Source organism: Chelonia mydas, chromosome 3 (assembly GCF_015237465.2).
Source record: "Chelonia mydas isolate rCheMyd1 chromosome 3, rCheMyd1.pri.v2, whole genome shotgun sequence".
Lineage (NCBI taxonomy): Eukaryota > Metazoa > Chordata > Testudines > Cheloniidae > Chelonia > Chelonia mydas.
Window position 1 is genome coordinate 12786409 of NC_057851.1, and position 20785 is coordinate 12807193.

The 20785-nt window shown below is 43.9% G+C and overlaps 1 protein-coding gene across 4 annotated transcripts in view; it reads left to right on the forward strand.

Annotated features, from left to right (window-relative positions):
- The window catches only part of LOC102945644 (cytochrome P450 2K4), a 63627-nt gene that overhangs the window by 13771 nt on the left and 29071 nt on the right, over window positions 1-20785 (forward strand). The window contains exons 3-7 of one of the 4 annotated variants that reach the window (XM_037893892.2): window positions 1259-2536; window positions 6858-6948; window positions 13282-13378; window positions 16711-16873; window positions 18622-18771. In XM_037893892.2, coding sequence (XP_037749820.1) covers window positions 13343-13378; window positions 16711-16873; window positions 18622-18771 — 349 coding nt within the window. In that variant the 5' untranslated portion in view covers window positions 1259-2536; window positions 6858-6948; window positions 13282-13342. Of the gene's footprint in view, window positions 1-1258; window positions 2537-6857; window positions 6949-11871; window positions 13379-16710; window positions 16914-18621; window positions 18772-20785 lie in introns of those variants that run through there. The other 3 variants (XM_043542130.1, XM_037893888.2, XM_043542131.1) reach the window with 3 other exon arrangements.

The following is a 20785-nucleotide window of genomic DNA, read 5'->3' on the forward strand; positions in this document are numbered from 1 at the left end:
AAAAGGCTACTGGCAGATCCCCCTGGCTGAGGACACCAAGGAAAAAAACACTTTCTCTACACCCGATGGACTTTTCCAATATACCGTCCTCCCTTTTGGGCTCCATGGGGCCCCCGCGACTTTCCAACAATTGAGGGACAGATTACTTCGACCCAATGCCAAGTATGCTGCCGCCTATTTAGATGATGTGGTAATCCATAGCCCTGACTGGGAGATGCACCTGGGGAAAGTGGAAGCGGTACTAGATGCTCTTAGACAGGCTGGCCTCACCGCTAACCCATCCCAATGTGCAATAGGGTTAGCCAAGGCCAGATACCTCGGGTATGTAGTCGGAAGGGGCCTGGTGAAGCCCCAATAGAACAAAGTGAAGGCAATACAGGAATGGCCCCGCCCGATCCGCAAGAAGCAAGTCAGAGCATTTTTAGAGATCGTGGGTAGTTCATCCCTCACTTCACCACAAGGGCAGCCCCTCTGACGGACCTGATAAGAGCTCAGGACCCGGAGATAGCTAAGTGGACCAAAGCGGCAGAAGAAGCTTTCACAGGCCTAAAGACGGCCCTTTGCAGTCATCCAGTGCTCAGAGCCCCAGATTTTAAAAAGGAATTCATCCTACAAACAGACCCCTCGGAGGTAGGACTTGGGGCCATCCTTTCACAGATGGTGGGGGATGAGGAGCACACAATCCTTTACCTTAGCCAAAAGCTCCTGCCCAGGGAATAACGATAAGCCATAGTAGAAAAAGAATGCCTAGTGGTTAAATGGGCCATGGAGATTCTACAGTACTACCTGCTTGGGCGGCGGTTCACCTTTGTGACAGACCATGCCCCACTCCAATGGATGCACACAAACAAGGAGAGGAATGCACGAGTGACTAGATGGTTTCTATCCCTACAGTCTTTCCACTTCCGGATACAGCATAGAGCTGGAAGCCAACATGGCAATGCGGATAGCCTGTCACGACAACACTGTCTCTCGTCCCAAGTAGCCCAACCCTGTGGTGTTGAGCGGGGGGTGGGGGTGGGGGGTGAAGGGGGGAATGAATATGTGATACAGGAGGGCCAGGGAGCAGTGGGAGAGTGCTAGAGGGGAAATATAGAAGGTCAAGACTAATTAAGGTGTGGTTCCCTGTAGACTAGGGAAGGTGGCTGCAGGCTAATTGGAGCACCTGCAGTCAATTAAGGCCCTGTTAAATAAATAAAACCCCCTGCCTCAGGCAGTCAGAGGAGGAGGAGGAAGGAGAAAGGATGGGAGCTTGGAGGTGTGTTGAGAGAGTTGGAAGACCTGAGAATTGAAGTAAGGGAGACTCTGCCCAGCAGGACAGGGGGACTCCCTTTCCCCCACCATCTAAGGACCGAGGGTAACCCCACCAAAGGGGGACGAAGGTAAGAAACCCAGAGGGGTTGAGAGGGGCTGGGACTCAGAGCAAGGAGCAAACCCAGACCCCTACCCCACTTCCCTCCCCCACCACCTTCCCGGGCTATTAGCAGGGCCCTTGGCACCCAAGAGCAGGGGCAAGGGGTGGCATCTTAGCTACCCGCCAAGAAAAGCGCAGGACCCACAAGACTAAAATCGGCCATCTTGCCACAGTAACCACATGGTAAGTTCTCCATCGCTTGGAGTCCTTCGGTCAAGACTGAATATCATTCTAAAAGAAATGCTCTAGGTCAACCACAGTTGTTTGGCTTCAGCGGTTCTCAGACTGTGGGTCTGGACCCTGAAGTGGGTCACGACACCGTTTGATGAGGTTGCCAGGGCTGGCATTTCTCTTGCTGGGGCCTGGGGGCTGAAGCCCAAGCCCCACCGCCCGGAGCCAAAGCCCGAGGGCTTCAATCTTGGGCGGAGGGGCTCAGGTTGCAGGCCTGCCAGGGGCTGAAGCCCTTGGGCTTTGGCCTCCCCCCTGGGGCTGTAGGGCTCGGACAGGCTCAGGGTTCGGTTCCAGCTCCTGAGGTCGTGTAGCAATTTTTATTGTCAGAAGGGGTCACATTGCAGTGAAGTTTGAGAATCCCTGGGCTAGATGAAGGCATCACCCGGTGAAATGTGTGGCCTTTGTTATACAGGGGGTCAGATTAGATTATCATAATTCTCTCCTTGCCTTAAAAATTGATGAATTTCAGAATAATCCAACTTCGCTTCCCTAATAGAGGTTTCTTTGTTTTAAATTACACATGTCAGGGAGATCATTGACTAATGTGAATAACGTGTGCCTTATCCTTCACTAAAACCTGAATGGTAAGTGTCCAGGTTTATCAGCAGCGTTCAGGTGTGTAGTTGGAGATGCTAATGTCACTCCATTTGTTGCTCTTGTTTATTAGATCCACTGAGATGAAAAAGTTATAGGTAAACATTAGCAAGGAAGTACTTTTACAACAGGTATTAACAGATTAGATCCATGCTTAGGGGGAGCTTTTATGTTTGTTTAGTTTTGCAGGTATTATGGGCCTGATTCACTACAGCAGTACTCAGTTTCACACTCTCATAAATCAACTATTTCAGAGGAGTTGCACCATCATAAAATTGGACTGAAACACATGGTGAAGTAAGCCCTATTTCTTTTTCTTTTGTTGGCACTAACAATGTCTGACCTCTTTTGATAACGAAATTATGACAGCATTAGTCACAGCTCCATAATTAATACTGAACAGAGTTTTGTAGTTAAACAAGTCATTCAGCCACTTTGTTATGTATAAAGCTTGCCTATGTGCAAGGGATCATGAACTAATTTCATTTGGTATGTGCAAACAGAAGATAATCCCAATATACAGTTGCTGCTTTAAAAAAGCTAATTTCCCAAAGCTAAAGACAATCATGAAACTAAGTGGGAGAAAAAAAAATTAAAAGACAAGAAAGAATAATAATTGGGAAGTGCTTAAGAATGCTTTATTACAGTGGCTCTCAACATTTCCAAACTTTCTGATTTGTGTTGAGTACCCCCAAGTTTCACCTCACTTAAAATCTACTTGCTTACAAAATCAGACATAAAAATACAAAAGTGTCACAGCCCACTGTTACTGACAAATTGCTTGCGTTCTCATTTTTACCATATAATAAAAAAATTAATTGATTGGAATATAAATATTGTACTTACATTTCAGTGTATAGTATATGGAGCAATATAAACAAGTCATTGTATGAAATTTTTATTTATACTGACTTCCCTGGTGCTTTTTATGTAGTCTGTTGTAAAACTAGCCAAATAGCTAGATGAGCTGATTTCCCCCTCAAAGACCTCTGTGTACCCCTATGGACTCTTGGTTGAGAACCACTGCTTTATTAGATGCCCAGAAACACAATTCCACAATCACAGAAAAGGCGCTTTTTTTTTTCTTTTGAGGAGGGGGGATTATATATCCTGGCTAAGAGGGGAGATGAAAGCAACCATAAAAATAAATATAGCAAATAGAAAAATGGGGGAGCTGATGGAAATGAGTACAAAATAGCAGGTAAGAAATGCATATAATTAATGGAGGACACTAAAGGTATCAAAAATCTGTGGTCGGTATAGTTAAGGACAATAAGAAGGAATTCATAGAATCATAGACTATCTGGGTTGGAAGGGACCTCAGGAGGTCACCTAGTCCAACCCCCTGCTCAAAGCAGGACCAATCCCCAACTAAATCATCCCAGCCAGGGCTTTGTCAAGCCTGACCTTAAAAATATCTAAGGAAGGAGATTCCACCACCTCCCTAGGTAACGCATTCCAGTGTTTCACCACCCTCCTAGTGAAAAAGTTTGTCCTAATATCAAACCTAAATTCTTTAAATATATCAGGAACACATGAAATCTAGCAATGGTATAGGTCTGATACTAGATAAGGATGATAAAAATTTCAATCATGACGTAGAAAAGGTAGACGTATTCATAAATATTTGTTCTGTATTAAGAAAGAAGCAGGATGCTGTATTCCCATCTTACAGTGATAATTAAATACTTGCTTTTCCATCAGTAACTAGGGCGGATGTTAGAACAACAACTTGATAGTTTAACTTTAATAAGTTACACATTTTTAAGTCAGCTAACTTGCATTCAAAAAGCTAATTAAAAGAATTGGCTGAAGAGCTTTTTGAACTATTAAAGTTGATTTCTAACAAAATTAGGTACACTGGAGAAGTTCCGGAGGACTGGAAAAAAATAGCGTTCTGCCAATATTTAAAAAGGATAAAGGGGATGACCCACCTAGCTCGAGGCAGATTAGCCTGACCTCAGCCATGAAAAGGCTGATGTGGGATGCAATGAGTAAAGGAGCTGAGAGGTGTTAATTCCTCTCGGTAGCATTCGTGAGACTGTTACTGGAATACTGTGTCCAGTTCTGGTGGTCTGAATTTTAAAAAGGATGTTGAAAAATTGGAAAGGGCTCAGAAAATTGCTACAAGAAAGATTTGAGGTATGGAAAACATAGCTTATAGTAAGAGGCTTAAGAAGGTCCATCTACAGTTCATCCAAGAGAAAGTAAGAAATGCCTTGATCATGATCTATAAGTACCTACATGAGGAAGAGTGGCATGGAGTCCACTCACTGCAAGCAGCGTTTCCTGCTGGCTGTCCTGGGGATTAGCTCTGCCAGCTCGCGCTCTCCCTCCAGTGTTGTCTTCTCCTGTCTTGTCTCGTTCGGCTGCCCTGTTCACTCCTGGGTCTTCAGCTTCCTCTCTGTGACTTGACCCTTCCAGGGAATTCAGTCTTTCCAGACCTGCTGTCTGGCTGGTGCCTCCAATGCCCTTGCCACTCCCCAGTGGCTGGTGGGGGAACCCAGGCCCGCCCTCTGCATGGGGTTCCAGCCCAGGGACCTTACAACAAGCTGCCACAGTCCCTGTACAGTCCTTCCCCTTGCTGCTCTTTCCCTGGGCTTCCCCCTTCTGTGGGTTTGCCAGCCTCCAACTCCCTCTTCTGAGGGGCTAGGGTAAATAGGTCCACAGTAATTCTCTTCAATGTACCGCAGTTTATTGAGGAGGAATTACACAAGCGGTAAAAGGTTATATCAAGCATATAACTCCTATGTTAGACATAAAGAGCTATACATTAAGAGCTATACATACCTCTTAACCAGTCTCTCTTTCACAAACATACACAAACAAGCCTCACACCAGCCTCACGCAGGTCTTGCTTGACAAACAGAGAAGGTGGTTACCAATTTTATAGACGGCTTCTTCTCTCCTTGTCAGATCTTCACAGCCCTCTGGTCTGTCTCAGATTCCCCCAAAGCAAGGCCCTGGTTGCCTTGAGATCCCTTTGGTTCACAGTCCTACTCGAGCCCACGGAGCAGAATTTTGGCTGCTCTGTCCAGCAGCGTTGCTTCTTTGAGCATTAATTAAGGTATCCCCACAGTAATTTAATTTGCTTGATTTTTATACTCTTTTTCCTCAAAGCAGTCACATGACTTAAAAGCATGCCCAGTGGGCATGTGGTTACTAATTTTTACCTAATTAGTATTTAGGTAGGAGGTAGTAGGAGGAGACTGCTGAGTGGTGCCAACCAAAAATTACCCCACATTCACTCTCTTAACAATCATTCACGTCAGCTCCCTGCATGATGTCCTACAACAGGGTTGAGATGCCCGGTCAGCCCATGCTTCACTCAGGATGTTCTACATGTGTTGTTTGCTTTCAAGTGGACATATTTGCGGACCCAAAAATCAGTATTGATCATACACGCAGCATGGAGCCAGACAGCTTCACCTCTGCCATCTGCCTGATGCTAAGAGAAGGATTCTGCTCCCAGAATCTTCTTTCGCAGTTCAGTTATGTCAAGCCATGTTCTTGCACCATGCAGTCAGTATGGCTACACCAATTTGGCACCATCCCAAAACACAGCTGAGCCAGTCTTCAATTAGCTGCTTCCACCCTAAATCTTCGGGAGCCTGCGACTGCATAAATTTTCAGTGACACAGAAACAGCATCTTCAAAACAAAGGATTATTGATTCATACCTCAAAGGTTCCAAAGCACAGAGCAAAGGGTATAACAATAAAAGGCCCCCATGGGTGTGGGTATCATTTACACCTTGGTAAACTCCCCTCAGCCCAGCTAACTCCACCTCCGGCAGGAAGAAACGGACTGCCCCTGCAGGCAGTTCCTATCTCTTCCCCTCTAGGTGAGTTTGACAGCCTGACAGCTTCTCCTAGCTCACCAACCCCCACCCCCTTTTTTCTACGGTCTTTGAGATTTTATCCACTTTGATCCCAGGCGTTAGTCTTGGGAAGAGTAAACCATGCTAGCCTGGATGGCACCAGACAGGTAGTTGCTTCCCCGTGAATGGCCCAGCCACTGTCTCCTCAAGGAATCTTTATCCTTGGCTCTGTTTCATTTCCAGTGAGCTTCCCTCTGAACAGCCTCCTTTGATTTAAATCCTGGCAGGCAGGCAGGTTAATATCAAACAAACAACCTGAAGGGAATATGAGATTTATGAAAACTAATATACGTAACTCCCTCATTCTCCCCAACATGCTCTAGCTCCCCATGTATCTGACTTCTTTTGATCCCACATAAAGTCAGCACAGGCTTTGTCTACCTATGCAAGTACAGGCAGAGGAGGGACATTATCCAGATTTGAAAAAATCTAATTGTCTTTAGAAATCCGTTTAAAGTGAAACCGTAAACACAAATATGCATTGGTCATAATTGGGTTATTACATTATATCAGTCCAGCCCAGAATTCAAGCTGTTTGCCTGCTTAATTGTACATTTCCTTACCTTAACATGTTTAGGGTTTAAGTTTTTAATCTTAACTTCGAATTCCCTGTGTTTATAGTGCTAAGGATAGTTACAATATGCCTGCAGTGTTATACTTTAAATTACAGATACATACTGAACCTTAACTGCATCTTAATAACTTTTATTTGAAAAAAATTCTTTTCAACATTACACAGAAGGACATAGATGTAGGCAAAAAAGAAGAGAGAAGAGGTGAAAATGGACAGGAGGAGTGAGAATGTGAGTCAGAGAACATGGCAGTGAAAGGTAATCTGTGGTTAAAGTACATCGAACTCTACTTTAAAATGCTAACTATCAAATTTAATATTAAGTTACTTTCCAAGAATCAATGAACCGTAAAAGGAAATGCCAGTGATCCACCTTTTGGGGCCAACGTAACAAACTTTTAACAAATTTGTTTTCTCATTAACAAAACTGAAAAAAAGGGGGAAATGATTTTGCAATCCTAACATGAGCTTGACAAGAAATCCACAGTCATTATCATTATTTAAATATCTGAATTAAAACACCTTCTTATAAAGATTTTGTTTTTCCAGAGCAATAGAAGTTCTCCTTTCAGGATAGGGCTGTGGACACCTCCTCTCCCTTAGCTTACCTCCATATTGCTCAGCACCTCCACCTTAGGCTGAGAGGTCACCAGGATGCTCTTCGGTGCTTTTCTGTCACAAAGGTCAGCCCTTTCAAGAAGAGAAAATAAGTGGAAGGAAAACACAAATCTTCCACCTGGGACACAGTCCTTCCTCGGAAGGTTTGGTCTTTTTAACAACAGTCTGTAGCCACTCCATCGGACTCAGCTTTCAGCCCTCCTGGGCTCCAGCCAATCCCTTTTTTCCAGGGATTGACAGGGGTGGCTACACCATCTCTCAAAGTGGCAGCTTGGTGGTACCCACACCCACCCTCTGCTATAGGTAACCAGGTAGATAGGGGCCCTATCTACTTGGGTTGCTTGCCCTTAACCGCCCACACTGCCAGCTTGTTTCCCAGAGCCTCTTCCTATGCAAACATTCTTCTGGCTTCCCCAGTTTATAAACCACTCCCCAGGCTGGTTACAGAATACACCCTAAGCCTCCTTGCTGAGACCTATTCTCTCTGTTTTCCATCTCTCTTTGTGGAGCACTCACTCAGGGTCAGAGCTATAGTAAAGCAACTCATCCTACTCCCAGATGACCATAACTGTATCTAGTTTAGGTTTGGGTTTAGATTCAATAAAACCAAATATTGCAAGCCGTTTTTGTGAGGTTTCTGCCCAGAATTGTAGAAACCTAATGAGACAGGTTGCTCTTGTCAGATTTTCACCAGAAATATCAGAAGTCTCCCAAGATCAGCTGTTCATTAGCGGTATAATTTGCAGCCAATCCAGAACCAGAAAATAAGCCCCTTTCTGTTTTAGAACCAAACTGAAATCAGCACAATTGGGATGGATTCTTGTTTTAAAAAAATTTCAAAGGTTTGAATAGGATTTTGTTGTTTGGGGGTCTATCTCTCATTAAAATGGTAAAAACAGGCAGGTACAGGCTCCTTTTTGAATGAATGCCTTAAAAGTTCTGGACTTAAATCACATACATGAAACTTCTTCAGCAGAGGGCAGTTATTTTTGAGAGGCTTGTGAAATAGTCAAAACAAATGGGCCCATTTTCCAGGGGGTGGAATAAAAGGAAAAAACATGGTTAATATAAATGGGCCCATTTCCGGATATAAGTCACTGAAATCTGAAGTTTGACATTCAGATCTTTGCCTATTTTGATTCAACTTCACTGAATTTCTAGGAGTATAAAATTGTCTGAAAAATAATTGGTGAAAACTTCCCAACAATGTCAAAGAAAATTTTAATGCAGCTCCATTACTGATAACTTTTATTGATGAAATGATCAGTTTCATTGTTCCCATCTCCTAAATATTGAGTTAAATATTCCTTTCTCTCTCTCTCTGTCTCTCATCTGAACAATCCAGTGGTACTATATGTTTAGGGCTTCTGTTTGTTAGGATTTAGTCATTTTGTTTTTCGGGGTTTATTTTTAGCAATTTTTTAATTCTACATACATGTCTCAAAATCAGGGAGAGTCAGGGCTTTCTCTTTGTATATACTGTAAGGACTAATGTATACTGTAATGAATAATCTCTTTGTAATGTTCCGTAGTGCACTTTAACATTGTACAGTTTCAAACAGCACTACGTTAAGTGCACTAGGGAACCTTTAGTGTGCAAGAACAGGCTCTACATGGACTAATCAATGTGCAACACATTAGTACACTTTAGAAATCCCATCCCCTGCTCCATGTGGACTAGCCCTTATGTCATAATACTCTTTTTTGCATCTGAGAGGCTTTTTCTTGGCACCTTTTAACAGCTTCACCAACTGTACTAAGGTAACCAACTAATATTGTTACCTAGTCCATTGCATTCAAATATTTCTTCTGAATATCTGTCCCATTTCAGAGCTCAACTGGTAAACTCATGCCCAATAACACCTTATGAAGTGTGTAACCAGTCAATGACTGGACACCGCCCTGCTAAGGCATCATAAAATAGGGAAGCAACCTATCGCAATTTATCTGATTTGTCCCTACAAAAGATACCAGCATGGATGAGTGTCCGGTTTAAGCACTCCACTGCCCTAGCTGATTGCGGGTGGAATGGAGTTGTTCAAGATTGTGTATTTCTGGCAACCTGCACAACACACAAAATAACCTTGAGTCAAATGTTGACATTAATCAGTGTTATGGAACATGGGCCCCAAATCTGCAGACAGATTTTTCAATAAAAATACTGGTAACAAATTGAGCTTCCTGGTTGAGTAGACTTCTGCCTATTTTGAAAAGTAATCTGCTCCAACAATATATTATAACAGTTGCCTCTTTCAGTATATGGCAATGGATCTTCCAGTCTGTGGCAAAACCATAGGTGCTTTGGGTGTAGTATTTGCCATTTTTCTAGTGCCACAAAGAACACAAGACTTGTACCACTTTTTTGCCAACTTGGCCAGAAATAGCAGCTCTAAACATTTTGGGTGAGTTTTTCAATTCCGAGCTGTCTACCACTCTTTGTGCTATGGAGGAGTTTTAAGACTAGGGACAGTTCCTTGAGGGGCCACTGCGTTAGCCCCACTTGCACCTTTATGCGTTAGCATGACTCCTGCAAATATATCTTAGATCAGATCTCTTGGTACTCACTTTGTTTTGGGTCTGGTTGTGCTTCCTGTTCCCGTGTTCTGGAGCTCTCTTCTGGCTGGATGTTGAACTGCGGTTTAACACAGTGTATAATAATAAGACAACAGGTTAATTACAGTAGTGTTAACTTCCATCACAAATACAGAACATTTCAGTTCTGTGATACGCCCATTGATTTAAATTGGCTTTGCTGTGCTCATCATCTCTGAAAATTGCAGACTAAGTTACCAAACTGTGCATGCAGTATCCTCTAGCAAACAGAGGATTCTCACACACTTATCTTCAGACTAAGAAAGAAAAAAAAAATGCTAAAGGCGTGATCCAAAAGCTCACTGAAGTCAGTGGAAAGATTCCCGCTGGCCCTCAAAGCATATGCCCACCTGAAATTCATTCCCAGTGCATTATCCAGTATCACTTTCTTTGGGATATTTTCATTCTCTCTCTCTCAAGGTAGATGTGAAATTTATTCAGATAGGTGCTTCCTCTCTATGCTACTTTAAAAAGAAGCAAAGAGAAAATCTTCAATAGCCCTCACATTGCTCTTGTCTCGGGGTGGTGCAATCCATTGTCCTACATCATGGTTCAACAGAGAAAGTACTAGTTGGACAGGCCTCATATGCTCATCTGTCTTTGTTACCATGGTTCTTAAAACCTCTTGACAGGAAATAAATCAATGGAGACATGTCCGTCCGACCGACAGGTAGCTGGCACAAACAGTACAATACAAGAGTGCTTTCACTTAAAGCTGCACTTTATTTCAGTCTCAAGCACTTACACATGTCTGCAACAGATTAGTAAAACAACCCAAAAATCAATAATTACCGAAGTCTGGAGCAGTCTTCGAGGGGTACAACAGCCGTCCAGTTGGCCCATCTTTCAGCTGCCATTGGGGACCCTAAACTGTGTCCCTGAAAAGTCCCTGAAGAGACCACCCTCCCAATTCCCCCATTTATTTATTTGGGTTAGTGTAATAATAACATGTCAATAAAATAACTTGTTAAGCAAACAATTTCAAATGTTCAGCAAGAGGTTTCTCTTAAACCATCCGTTAGACAGATGCGTTTTTGAAGAGCCAACGTATAGGGCCAAATGTATGGGCAGGCGACCCAGGTGACCACCTGGAGTGCCAGGCTCAGGGTGCTGTTTTTGTTGTTAGCAACAAAAGGGAAAATAGAATGTTTGAAGTCAAATATTTCAGGTATTCTGTATAGTGAAAAATGAATCCACAACCTCCTAGAATGTTCTGGACCTTTGTAGAATCTCATGGAACCTTCCAGACTTTCTGAGAACTACATTTTCCTCAAACCTCCTAGAATGTTGTCAGTCATGCCCTCACAGGTATATAAGGGTTGGTGCGTTACCAGTCAATCAGTGAGATATAAGAACAAACTGAAATGAGAGCCCAGCTGTGATATTGAAAACCTTGTTTTATTGTGTAATTGTGAAATTGTACTTGTGTTTTAAGACTTGAACTTCAAGAGAGACCATAGGTGCCGACTCCATGGGTGCTCCGGGGCTGGAGTATCGTGGAAAAAAGTACGCTGTCAGCTCCTCCCGCCTACCACAGATCAGCTGTTCCGCGGCGGGCAGGAAGCAACGGGGAGGAAGGGGAGGAGCAAGAGTGGAGCACGCTCGGAGGAGGGGGTGGAACGGGGGCACACCCCTTCCCCTCCCCCAGCACATTAGAAAGTCAGCACCTATGAGAGAGACTGACATCACTTGCTATTGTATTGCTTGAAAGGCGAGAAAAGCGACCTTTTGAACTACTGTCACCTACTGTAACACTGTTTAATACTGGTCCTCCACCCAGTGTTAGTGCACAGTTCAATTTCTTGATGTTAGTACACTTCAGTTATGCTTAAAATTAAATGTTTCTATAAGCTTAGAGGAAATATTTCTTTATTTGCTTATATATGGCATGAATAAATACAGATGTACATACAGATCCTAGCATGCAAATTTATCATCTTATATGACAGATAAATCATACATGCAAATCATGCATCAAAGTCGTGAAATGGGCTACAAATGCAATAAAAAATAAGGTATTCAAAAGTTTAACAAATGGGGGGGCACCAAAGATGCTCATCACCTGGGGCACCATTTGGTCTAGGGCCGGCTCTGCCCACGTGTTTTGAGGACCCTGACAAACACATTCCAAAGGGCAGGTATAGATAAGCTTCCTGTTTTTCTAAAATACATACCTCAGCAATTTCAACAGAGATCTTATCAGGAAGGACACAGGGTGTCCCCCTCGACCCTCTTCTCCTCCTAGCTTCTTGCTTAGCAGGCCTCTGCAACAGGCTTAGCATATCTAAGACCTAGTGATTTAGCTGCTTTGGGCAATAAGCATGATCACAGATATTCTAATTATCAGTAGTGGTCCAGGCATTTTGCTGGTCCACCAAAATCTCCCCATACATCTTGAGTCTGCAAATGCAAGGGGCATGATCCTGTGAGGTGCTACTGCTACCCATATGAATATGGCAACCAGAATTTGGCCTTTGTAGCAGTCATTTTCAAAGGAGTCTAAGGGGATTGGGCACTTAATTTCCATTGTAAGTCAATAAGAGTTGGGTTCCTGACTCCTGTAGGGTCTTTTCAAAATCCCAGGTTATATTAGAGCAGGCCCACTATGTGAAGAGCCCATGAGGTCTCAACCGGAGTAGCAGCTGAATTTGACTGAATGAAGTAGAGTGGAATTTTCAGAAAAGTTCAGTGTTGGCCTAATTCTGTTTCTGTTGAAGCCAGTGGTAAATATCCCATTGATTTCAAAGGAAGTAGAGTTAAACCAGTGCTGAACACTTTGGAAAAATCCCACCTTCAGAGCTCTGTTCATCCAGCTTTGGCACTTGCATTTGACCAGCCCCCTGGCTTCAGGGGTCAGTCTGTATACAAGAAAGCTGCTTAATGCTCAATAACCTTTGCAGAGTTTGGAATTTCACTCTTTACTTAAATCACTAACTGGACTGACTTTCTTGCTAAACCGGACTGCTGGGCTTTCAGACAGCATGAGATCCATAGACTTCTCTGTCAACCTGTTACATAAGCTTGGTTTGACAAGCCAGGCACTGCCGCTTTCACTGTGTGTTGCAATCATCACTTATTCACTGAATGGGGATTAGCAAATGACTGGGGAGGAGAATAAATTATTTTGCAGTCACCTGATAGTTTAAATACTATAGTATAGGTAAGGTCTATGCAGTAGCTAATCTGACGGGCATTAGTGCTTCATGCTGCTAATTTCTGCTGACAAACACTGATCGTATTTTTATTACACCCTTGCATTTCACCCTGTGCAGCAAATTACTTATTGAAAGGCAATGGAGTGGACAGATCCCATTTCCATATTTTTACTTTTTGTCCTGACTATTCTGTTTATTATGAAAACTGAAAAATTCTGGAATAGCAGCTTCAGAGAGGATTTTCCCCCAGGACCAAAGCCTTTACCCATCATTGGAAATCTGCATATAATGAACCTGAAGAGGCCCTACCGGACTATGCTGGAGGTAAATCTTTTTGGTGTTTGTATTGTCACATTGTTCACCAAACCACATTATCCCAAAGGTCAGAAGGTATCCTCCATCCCTTCTACCTGTCACTATCCTGATGTGTGATGCAATGTTAAATATAGGATCATTTTGCCTGACCCTATGGAAAAATTATCCAGTGTGGGTTGAGCAAGAGAGACAGAGCTTACAGATAGAAACCTGCAGTGAAAACCTGGCCTAATTGAAGGCAGTAGCAAAACTTCTATTGGTTTCAATATGACCAGGATCTTACCTATGGTGTCTATTTACTTTGGAATGTTATGGATCCCTAACATCAGTCATGTCATAGAATCATAGAATATCAGGGTTGGAAGGAACCTCAGGAGGTCATCTAGTCCACCCCCTGCTCAAAGCAGGACTGATCCCCAACTAAATCATCCCAGCCAGGGCTTTGTCAAGCCTGACCTTAAAAACTTCTAAGGAAGGAGATTCCACCACCTCCCTAGGTAACGCATTCCAGTGCTTCACCACCCTCCTAGTGAAAAAGTTTTTTCCTAATATCCAACCTAAACCCCCACAACTGCAACTTGAAACCATTACTCCTTGCTCTATCATCTGGTACCACTGAGAACAGTCTAGATCCATCCTCTTTGGAACCCCCTTTCAGGTAGTTGAAAGCAGCTATCAAATCCCCCCTCATTCTTCTCTTCTGCAGACTAAACAATCCCAGTTCCCTCAGCCTCTCCCCATAAGTCATGTGCTCCAGCCCCCTAATAATTTTTGTTGCCCTCCTCATGTCCATGAGTCCAGCATTGTATATAAATGTTCACATGCTTATACTTGCCACATCTAGCATAAATTTGACAGAGCTTCTTAGTAATTCCAATGCATGCTAGAAACTGACACAAAGGTCTGATTTTCAGCTGGATCTGAATAGATTCCACTTTGGGGGCACAAGTTTGCGTCAACATATAAGTCTACTCACTATGAATTCTGGGCACAAATAGAAGTTAAACATTTTACTATGCAGTTTATGTGTACAAGTTAGATGTTTCAATACTCTAACAGCGGGTGCAAATTTGTATCCACAAACATGAATGCCTTCCCTAAAGATCAGACTCAGAGGAGTCAGGGTTGTGTTGTATGACCATTTCTTTGAATATTTGTCTAAATTACCCTTTTTGCCACAACAAATTTTACAAGCAAACTGGACCAAATAGATCCCTGGTGCAACACCACTGACTTCAATGGATGAATTTGGCCCACTATGTTTAGCATTTAGTATTCAAGCCTCTACTAGATACATAGATAAAAAGTCTGAAACCTTATACTCACACTGAATTGAAACGTTTAAAATTAAAGAGAACCCTGACTTGAGAAAATATTTTTACCAAATTCTGCTCTCAGCTGCAACAGCCTAACATTGGAGTAACTGCCAGGCATCCGGTTTTCGATGTTAAAAGTCTGGTTGGCAACGCAGCGGGGCCCTGGGACTAAGACAGGCTCGCTGCCTGCCCTGGCTCCATGCAGCTTCGGGAAGCAACCGCCAGGTTCCTACAGCCCCTAGGCGCATGGGTGACGAGGGAGGCTCCATGCGCTGCCCTCACACCAAGTGCTGGCTCCCCAAAGCCCTGCCCCAGCCCAGAGCCCCTTCCTGCACCCCAAACTCCTCATCTCCAGCCCCATCCCAGAGCCTGCACCCCCAGTCAGAGCCCTCACCTCCCCGCACCCCAACCCGGAGCCCTCTCCCGCACCCCAAACCCCTCATCCCCGGCCCTGCCCCAGAGCCCGCACCCCCAGCCAGAGTCCTCACCTCCCTGCATTCCAACCCCCTGCCCGAGCCTGGAGCCCTCCCCTGCACCCCAAACCCCTCATCCCCAGCCCCTCCCCAGAGCCCTCACCCCCAGCCAGAGCCCTCACCCCCCTCACACACCCCAACCTCCTGCCCCAACCCAGTGAAAGTGACTGAAGGTGGGGGAGAGCGAGTGACAGAGGGAGGCGGGATGGAGCAAGTGGGGGGCGGGGCCTCAGGGAAAGGGCGGGGCAAGGGTGTTCAGTTTTGTGCGATTAGAAAGTTGGCAACCCTACTGCATCACCATCAATGGAGTTACACTGGTTTTATACAAGTGTAGCTGGCTCTATGGTACTGCTTATAATTAGCTAGATTCATATCTCCTGTGGTTGTTGAATAATTGCATTTTTTTTTAATTCAATTGCTTCATGAGATGCATGCAGACAATGAAATGACCAGGCCTGGCCCAGGGACTTGGAAGTCCAGGCATCTGAAAATATATCTACAATGCAAATAAATCAGCTTCAAGTTTGGACAAAACAAATCTGTGAAATACTGCTTGCAAATAGACTTATGGGGGTGTGTGCACATATAAACAATGAGAATATTTTCAGCGCTAACTAAAGACTCTGAAACCAAACTCTCCTTGCCTCTTTGAGCCAGCAAAGGAGGAGATTTGATCTGAAAAGCATGAAACAAAAGGAAAATGGTAACATGAGAAGCAGAGTTAGGATTTTAAGCTCAAAATGAGGCTAACCTGATTAACGGGTTGGGCAGCTCCTTCACTATAGAGGAGTCCTCAGACCTGCATAAAGCTAATATCTCTGGCTTCTGGGTCACCACCCCACATAGCATCTGGCAAAGAAGTGGGAGCGGGTCTGACTGGTGTGCTGCTGTGCTCCAACAATCCCGGGGAACAAATTCAGCCAGCATACTTTAAAGCAGCCCCATGACTGCTCTAAACTCTGTCTCTGGGCTGCAATAGAATTGGACCTCAGATCAGGGAGGTGCAACCAGCTCCTTTTCATTCTCTATTCCTCGCTGAGCTGCACCCTGTGGACGTTGGGTACAGACAAGAAACTGTCCCTACATTTTCATGCTCGTCAGCTGAACAGATTGATTTAGACTGTAAGAGATTTGTCACCATGACTGTATTTATGCAGCACCTAGCACAATAAGGTTCTAGTACTGATTGAACACTTTGGGAACTATAGGGTGACCAGGTAGCAAGTGTGAAAAAGCAGGACACGTTTTTGGAGGGGGAAATCTATTTGTGTATATAAGACAAAGCCCCTAATATCAGGACATCTGGTCAACTTAGGGCATTATGACCCAGGGGGAGTTAGACACTTAAATACCTTTGAGGATCTGGGCCTATCATAATTAATAATTAAAACATCTAATGATAGCCATGTTACTAACCATTGGTTCTTTTTCTCTGCACTTAGGAAAGAATTTGACATTGGAATAACATACAGTCATGATGGCAAAATAGTGTTGAACCAGCTGTGAATTTCACTTCTTTCTTTAAGTCATTGTATTTTCTTCCCCATTTAAGCTGTCCAAAAAATATGGCCCAGTCTTCAGCATTCAGATGGGATGCCAGAAAATGGTGGTGCTGTCGGGATACGAGACGGTGAAGGAGGCTCTTGTGAACCAGGCAGATGCATTTGCAGAGAGACCTAAAATCCCAGTATTTGCAGATACTTCAAAAGGATATGGTGACAGTTTTCTTGTTACTCCTAAGCCTAACTTACTCAAGCAAGTAGAATGGTTTCTCTGTCGAGGGAGCAAATGGCTTAGGGGCTGGCATGCCAATTTGGATCAGTATGTATGTCAATCAGCATAAATTAGGAGTAACTTCAGAGAAGTCCGTGGACTTGAGGCTAAAAGTGGTGTGAGTGAGAGCAGAAACAGCCTTAATGAGCCATGATTTCCTTAGAACTACTCATACCCCCTGTACCCATGTCTAAGGGAGACTAAGTTGAGGTCACATGCTGCAAAAGCATAAGGAGATGGACGCTGACATGGCAGCATTGCCGACTTTCATGATATTGTTGTGAGTCTCATGATATTGGGTGTTTTTATAAAGCCCCAGCTCCTGGAATCATGTGAAACATCTACCTGTATTTAACAAACAAATTAGTTTCTAATGCTGGTGAGTGTGTTTCAGGTTCCACACTGTGCTGCTCCACAGAGGATGTGAGTCGTTACAACCCCAAATTACAATAGCTTGGCTGTTTAGCTCAAACAGTAGCTGCTAGTGCTTTTAGCACTGGAGGTGCTTGATTTAATCCCCTTTGTATCAGCTGTGAAAGCCCCTGTTACACTAGCTCTGGTTGAGGTAAAAGCTTGAAATATGAATCTGAAAGATTGAAAATCCAGAAGGCAAGTACAGAATATACAATTTGTTGTTTTTTTAAAATTCGTTACTTTTTAAAATCTTATGATTTTTTGGGACCTGACTGGTGACTTTTAATGCTTGGGGTTGACAATATGGAAATAGTCACCTCTCTAGTTTCACTTACACCTTCCCCTGCCTCCTCTTCTGGGTCCTCAGCCACCATCATAGGCCCCAATCCTCCAAAGAGCTCCATGCAATGGAACTCTGTGCCAATGCAGAGCTAATACCAGAACTGGAGTAATTAGCCTCTCTTAACCATTGGTGGGATGGTTGTAAATAGGTCTAGGGCAGATAATCTTCCCTATTTAGGAAAATACATAAGCAAGTTCTTTACTTTAAGCATGTATTTAACTCCTATTGACATCAATGGGACTTAAACTATGCTTAAAGGTGAGCATGCACTTAATACTTTACTAAATAGAGATGTCTTCCTGAATCAGGGCTTCACTGAATACAAAGGAGTACGATTGAGAGGAAGGGAATGTACCTTGGGTATGACCTCTGAATTTGGCCCACGCTTGAGATAATGATTTTTCTGGATGTTTTTGTTAGACTGAGTGATTATAAAGCTCAACAAATATGTCTTATAAATTACAATTTAAAGAACTCAGATAAATTCTTTCATCTAATTTACCACACTGCAAAACCATATAAAATCAATATCATGCAAAAACCATTCTGATTACTGTAGTTTATAAATAATTTGTTAATTTATTATGGTGTGTCTTAAGGCTGGTGGAAGTGTTTCTCATTTCAAAATGTCCATGATACTGGGATGGAAAAAACAGAAAAAAATGTTGATTACATTTTCACAAAAAAAATCTGTTCTATCAGATGTGCAACTGGGCAAACATTTTCAACATTCAGATTTTCAATGAAAATTTTTGTCTGAATTTTGAACCCAGAATCCCCCCAAAAACTTAAGAACAATTTCACGAAAATTTCCCTCCCCCATTTTTGACCAGCTCTAGCGCATCAAAACGAATGTTGTGGGTGTAAGGTTATATCTCTAAGAAGCATTTCTTTTAATTATTCTGCTGACTTGAAGCTCTCCCTCCACTTCAGGTATTATTTTTTCTCATGGCAATAACTGGAAAGTGATGCGAAGATTTACTCTCACGACCTTACGAGACTTTGGAATGGGCAAGAGGGCCATAGAGGACCGGATTGTTGAAGAGAACGGATTTCTGACGAAGGATATCGAATCTCGTAAAGGTGGGTGTGTGTTTCACTTCACAGACACTTCTAACATTTGTTGCATGTGCCTCTGAAGAGGCACCAAGACAAAATTTGTCATCATCTCATCCAACGTCCACCTTTTTAGGAAATGTCACCATCCAGGTTGGGTTGATTTTTTTTTTTTTTTCAGCAACTGGTTGCACTGCAAAGCATTTTGTGAAGCCGTGAGATTTTTACACCACTCCATTGCTCTCTTTCTGCTGGGCACGCATGGCCTGCTCAAGCCAGCCTTTCGATCTAGAAGGCGTGAAACCATAGCCCCTCCCCTTGTTCGTCCCCAGTCGGTGGGACCTGGAAATGGAAGGCCTCATGCACTGTGAGCCATGTGAGCAGCTCTATTAAACACTGGGCCAGATGTTCCGTGGACAAAATGTGTCTCTCCGTGTGCGGTTCCTCCATTAGTGACAATCTTTGATTAGTTCAGAGGCACCAGGAATTGAAATGAAAGGGACCTGCAAGAACAGAATATCTATAAAACAAACACATTTGTTTCCCTAGTTTAACATAGAGCCCTAAATGCCCTTTGTTGTAAGATGCCCTAGAATAGGGGACATAGTCCTAGATCCTCAAAGATATTTAGGTGTCTAATTCCATCTGAAATCATTATACCTTTGAGGATCTGAGCACTAATATACAGTTAGTTTTCTTTTTATTCAGTATCATCCAGTATTATGACCCAGTATTATTCTTACTTGGCTTTTTACTGTGAATTGCAGAAGACAGCTGTTAGATTATTAGAGTTGGGTGTTTGTAATGACATGTGGCACTTATCTATATACAGTTTGTGAATGCTGTTTGATTTTATCAACTCTCTGCATATTTATGCCCTTATGGCTGTCCTCTGCTGTATTCTTGAATCCTACTTCTTGTGCTAAGGAGAGGGAGGCTGGTGTCTGGATGTCTGCCTCTGAATGGAAGTCTTTGACGATCATCAGTTGAATGAGCCTTGCGCTAGCAGAACAATGGGATGGTTGCAACCGAAGTAAAACCAGTTTTTCAAGTGTGGACTCTGTTGAATGGTAACCACCGGAGAGAAGTCCTTGGTTACCTGAGGGAGGTTTTGAGGCTGACCAGGAGATTCACATGACAGAAGGGATTAGAAGTTACAAAAGGAGCAGGTCTCTTCTGAGCAGCTTTGTCACACCAACCAGAACTGGAAGAGAAAACTGACCTGGAGGAGCGAGGTCTATGAGAGGGGACCTGTTAGGGTTGCCAGCTTTCTAACTGCTGAAAACCAGACCCCCGAGGTCCCATCCTCACCCCCCTTCCCCTCTTACCCCTGCTTCTGCTCCACCTCTTCTCCAAGGCCAAGCCACCGCTCACTCCTTTCCTCCCCTCCCTCCCCCTTCCTCATCACTGGGTTGTCTCTACCTCCCTCCCCCAACCCCCAGCTGGGCTCACTCTGCTCTGGGGCTGGGACAGGAGCTGAAGCCTGGCTCAAAGCCTGCCTGCCTGCAGATAGGAGGTGGAACTGGCTGACCAGGGGCTGGCACAGGTTGATGACCCAGCACCTGCATCCCACCCCCAAGCCCCGGCGGTAACCAGACTTTTGATGTCTGGTCAGTGCATCTGACCAGACACTGCCAGGTCCCCTTTTCCACCAGACTTTCTGGTTGAAAACCAGGCATCTGGCAACCCTTCCTGGGACCCTAAAAGACATTGAACAGATCCCAAAGAATGCTCAAGAGTGGTGAGGAAACTGAGGCATACAGGGAGGGGAGGTTGAGGGAGGGTACAGTTTGGGGGTGCTGGAGGGGTATGTGTGCACTGGGAGGAGGTATTTGGGGAATACTGGAGGGGCTATTTGGGGGTTGCTGAAGGGAGACCTGCAGTCTCATGCCTGAGGTGGGAGGGAATGTCGCTCCCTGTCATGGTGGCAAGGCGGCTGGCTCAGACCCAGGACACAGTGCCAGCCATCAGTCAGCACCTCCCTATGGGATTCTCCCTTACCCCAGGGTTGGGAGCCAGAGCCGGGGTTGGCGGGAACCTG